Source organism: Crocuta crocuta, unplaced genomic scaffold (genome assembly GCF_008692635.1).
Source record: "Crocuta crocuta isolate KB4526 unplaced genomic scaffold, BGI_CrCroc_1.0 scaffold912, whole genome shotgun sequence".
Classification (NCBI taxonomy): domain Eukaryota; kingdom Metazoa; phylum Chordata; class Mammalia; order Carnivora; family Hyaenidae; genus Crocuta; species Crocuta crocuta.
This window is the reverse complement of record NW_027531033.1, coordinates 529,909-534,198: the sequence shown is the minus strand read 5'-3', so window position 1 is coordinate 534,198 and position 4,290 is coordinate 529,909. Positions and strand designations below refer to the sequence as shown.

Here is a 4,290-nt window from a genome sequence, read left to right as displayed (position 1 = left end):
TTTTTTATTTTTGTGCTCTGCTTTTTTGTGAACATGTACTATAATAATTATATCTTCTTGATGGGTAACATTTTATCAATATAGAATATCCTTCTTTGTCTCTTGTTATTTTTTTTTAATTTAAGTCTATTTTGTCTGACAATAATATAGTCACCACAGTTTGGTTGTGTGTGTGTGCGTGGTTACTATTTACATGGAATATACTTTTCTATTCTTTTGCTTTCAACATCTTGTGTCTTTTTACCTAAAATTGAGTATCATGTAGAATGCATATAGATATGTTTGTTTTTAAATCCAATCTTCCAAACTTTTCCCTTTAAGAGATTTTAATTCATTTACATTTAAAGGAAGAGCTTAGTTCTGCCATTAAGCTGTTTTCTGTATCACATGTTTTTTTATTCCTTAATTTCTCTATTATTATCTATCTATTTTTGTTGCCTAGCATTTTGATTCCTATCATTGTATTTGTGTGATTTTCTGTCATTATGAGTTCGTTTAGTGATTATAATTGATATCTTAANTATCTTAACCCAGTTTTAATAATACAAAATTACTTTTAAAACCATACATTGTTCCTAAACATATTTATCTCTTTTATATTGTTTTTGTCACAAATTACATGGTTATGTATTATATTATCATTAACATTTATTTATAATNGCATTTGCCTTTTGACCCATATAGAAGCAAAAGAGTTATAAACCAAAAGTACAATAACATTTTTTTATGTTTACCTATGTAATTACCTTTATAATTGCTTATTTCTTAGGTCTTTGAGTTACTGTTTAGTGTCCTTTTATTTCTTCCTGTAGTATTTCCATTAGTATTACTTACAGAACAGGTTTGCTAGCAATAAATTATATTTGTTGTTGTTATTGTTGTTAATTTTAGAATGTCTTAGTTTCCCATCATTGTTTAAAAGAGGATAGTTTTACTGAATACAGAATTCTTGTTTGATGGCTTTTTAGTTCAGGGCCTAAAATATGTTATCCCACTACCTTTTGGCTTCCATTGAAGAAATCAGATATTAATCTCATTGTGGATTCCTTAAATGTGACAATTCACTTCCCTCCTGCTGTTTTAAAATCACTCCTTTTTTTTGTTTTGTTTTTGTTTTTGTTTTTTTGCTGGTTTGATCCAAAGTGCCTCACTGTGGACTTCTTTGAAGTCCTGATCAGAGCTGATAAATTTGTTCATAGTTTCATTTAGGTCATTGAATATATTTAAATTAGTTGATTTAATGTTTTTGACTACTAATTCCAAAATTGAGCTTCTTCAGGGATTGTTTCTGTCATATTCTTTTATTTTTCCTCTTTATCATATGTTTCCCTAATTTTTGCATGCTTTGTCATTTTTCTGGTGTTGTTGAGAACTAGAGTTTTGAGTATATTATAACTCTTGGAACTTGATTTTTCTACTTCGCATAGACCGCTAATATTCCTTTGCTGAGTGCTGTAACTATCTATTTGTAATCTCTCTAAACAATTGCTGCAAGCTATATATGCCTTGGGTGTGGTTACTGGATTTTGGGTTTTATCATCTCTGCTGTCAGCCAGTGATCTGACAAAGATTTCCTTAAAATGTCTGGTTCCAAAATTCAGGGGAACTGTTTCCGTCTATTTTTTTTTAAAGTTTAATGTTTTATTTATTTCTGAGAGAGAGAGACACCGTGAGCAGGGGAGGGTCAGAGAGAGAGGGAGGCACAGAATTGGAAACAGGCTCCAGGCTCTGAGCTGGCTGTCAGCACAGAGCCTGATGCCGGGCTCGAACCCACGAACCGTGAGATCATGACCTGAGCCGAAGTCAGTCGCTTAACCGGCTGAGCCACCCAGATGCCCCCTGTTTCTGCCTATTTAAGTCTTCTGATAGATGCCATCTCGGGAAGCTACTGCAAACCAAGAGGGTTGAAATTAAGGCCAACACCTACACAGGTCCCTCAGGGAACTGCCAAACCAACCAAAATGTACATCCTCAAATTTTGGACAAGATCCCTAGTGCCCACCCTGACATGAGCCAGCCCCTCAAGGACTCAGGCACTATCTTCATGGTGGTGCTGAGGAATGGGATTTGAGAGCTGTTTTGTGCGTATCATTCTCTTACCAGAGAACACCAGTGTGTCCCTTCAACAAACATGTCCCTTGTTGTAAGCATCCAGTCAGGTTTCAGTGTTTTGAAATAGTTTGTTTAAATTGCTCTTTCTAGCTCACTGATTGATTTGGTGGTGGGACCAATCCCTGGAACTTATGTTTCTTCCATTTTGTGTCAACCCTACTTTGTTAAATCTTATTTTCCTGCTTTTCTTCTTTGCATGTGCCTTTTGAAATCCTATATAAGTCCCCAAAACGTTGGCTGCATGCTAATGTAAAGATAATTAGAATTGTACCATAGGTCAAGATAAACTAGGTCAAGAAGAATTAATCAATTTTGATTCTCTCAGGCATCAAACTTGAACAGGTATCAGACTTAACTTTTGCTTGATTCTCCATTAAAGTGGGAATGCATTGTGTATTTAAACACTGATGTAGATAATGGGAGATTTTTTTTTTTTTTACAATTTTGGTGTGCTTTATAACATTAAAGATTATTCAAAAACTTGCCAATTATGAAGAGTACAGTTGACTTTTGTTATTATTACACATGCATTAATTCTACATAGTATTTTTCTGTTTTCTATATGAATTAGCTAATAGAAAATAAAGTGTAAAAATTATGCTAGGTATTTAAGGCACAGTAAGTTAGTTTTTCAATATCATTTCTTTCCATTTGATCTAGCAAAAGAAATTTTCTTTCCTAATCACTTTTAGAGTTATTAATGCATGTTTCCTAGTCCTAATAATACTAAGTTTTTATACTTTTATTTTGTTTTAGAACCTTGTAAAACATCTTCCTGAGCAGAAAGTACTCTGTGAATTGGCACAGCTGAAGAATGAATATCATGACCTCTGTGAGCCTGAACAATTTGGAGTTGTGGTATGTATCTAGCATAAGAACACACAAACTCAACTGGGGTATAATACTTGTCAGAAATAATGAAAAGGACAATTTAATTGTTGATTTGTTTTCAAACTATACAACTACATAATTTAATATAACATTTGCTGTCAGAAAAAAATATTTAACTATTATTATTTGTCATGGTATTGAAAAATAAAGAAATTTATATTTCTATTTTACAGAATACCTCAAGATATCTCATGGNGAGTAGTAACAAGGTAAAAAACAATATTCTAAAAACTTTTTTGTGGTATGTATTGTGTCAGTGAAAGCACAAGAATTTTCAAATTTCCTCTAGGGTGTCATTAATTAATTGAAAGCATTAAATATACTGTTTTGATTGGGAAGAAAAACCTCATTAAAACATTGTGTTTTAGTATGATTAAATCATTATTGGAATGAGTTGTTTCCTCACCCCCTCTTCATTTTAAGGGGTATAAAGGATGACTAGATATAAATTATGTATTAAAGAATATAGTTACATGTTTTAGGCATTCCTCAAACCTGCTACGGAAATAATGGGCAAAACAAAAATGGGAAAGAGGAGATGGTGATTTATTTAATTTCTTGGAGATAAAGCTATTTTAAACTTACGTATTCAATACAAATTTGTTTACTGTATGGATAAGCAGCTGTATTATGCCGGTACACATTACCCTGGCTTCCTGACAATTTCACATCTGAATACTAAGACTCAAAATTAACATTGGAACTAGTAGTCAAATACTGTGCTCCATCAAATACTTTATTACATTTTTAATCGTAATATATTTTAATTGATCTGATTTTGTACTTTGCAGTTTAAAAATCCTGGTAAAAGTCAAATGTGATAGATGGGGCAGAGAGCATTCCTTTTGAACATGTGCAATAAATTCTTGCCCACATTTAGAGCTTATTAATCTTCAGATATGGCATTGCATATGCTGTTGTGTGAAGATTCTGTCAAATCCTTGAAAATAAAATGAGGAGTGTATATTTAGGATGAGATAGAGCTAATGTAAAGTACCTGAGGAAGATATTTTTCTCTTTTTTGAATTAGGCAAATTATTCAGTTGAACTGGCTAGATATTATTTATTAAATTGCATTGCTTTAGTGCAATATTAAATAATAAAATTTTCTAGACCAAAGTCCACATTTGAAACCTAAGCAACTTGAATTCATATTATAATTGAAGCAAGGCTATATACTATCTGAGAATACAGCTGTGTCATGATGGTTATGAGCTTTACAGTAGGTACACTACACAGTTTCTCTAAAGCCGTTTTTTTTTTTTCTGAATGCAGCTTTTCTTTGAA

The 4,290-nt window shown here is 32.3% G+C and overlaps 1 protein-coding gene across 1 annotated transcript in view; it reads left to right on the top strand.

Annotated features, from left to right (window-relative positions):
* LOC144237342 (protein diaphanous homolog 2-like) overlaps window positions 1-4,290 on the top strand; it is a 522,961-nt gene that overhangs the window by 34,585 nt on the left and 484,086 nt on the right. Inside the window, exon 4 of the mRNA XM_077770998.1 lies at window positions 2,869-2,970. Coding sequence (XP_077627124.1) covers window positions 2,869-2,970 — 102 coding nt within the window. The remainder of the gene's footprint in view (window positions 1-2,868; window positions 2,971-4,290) is intronic.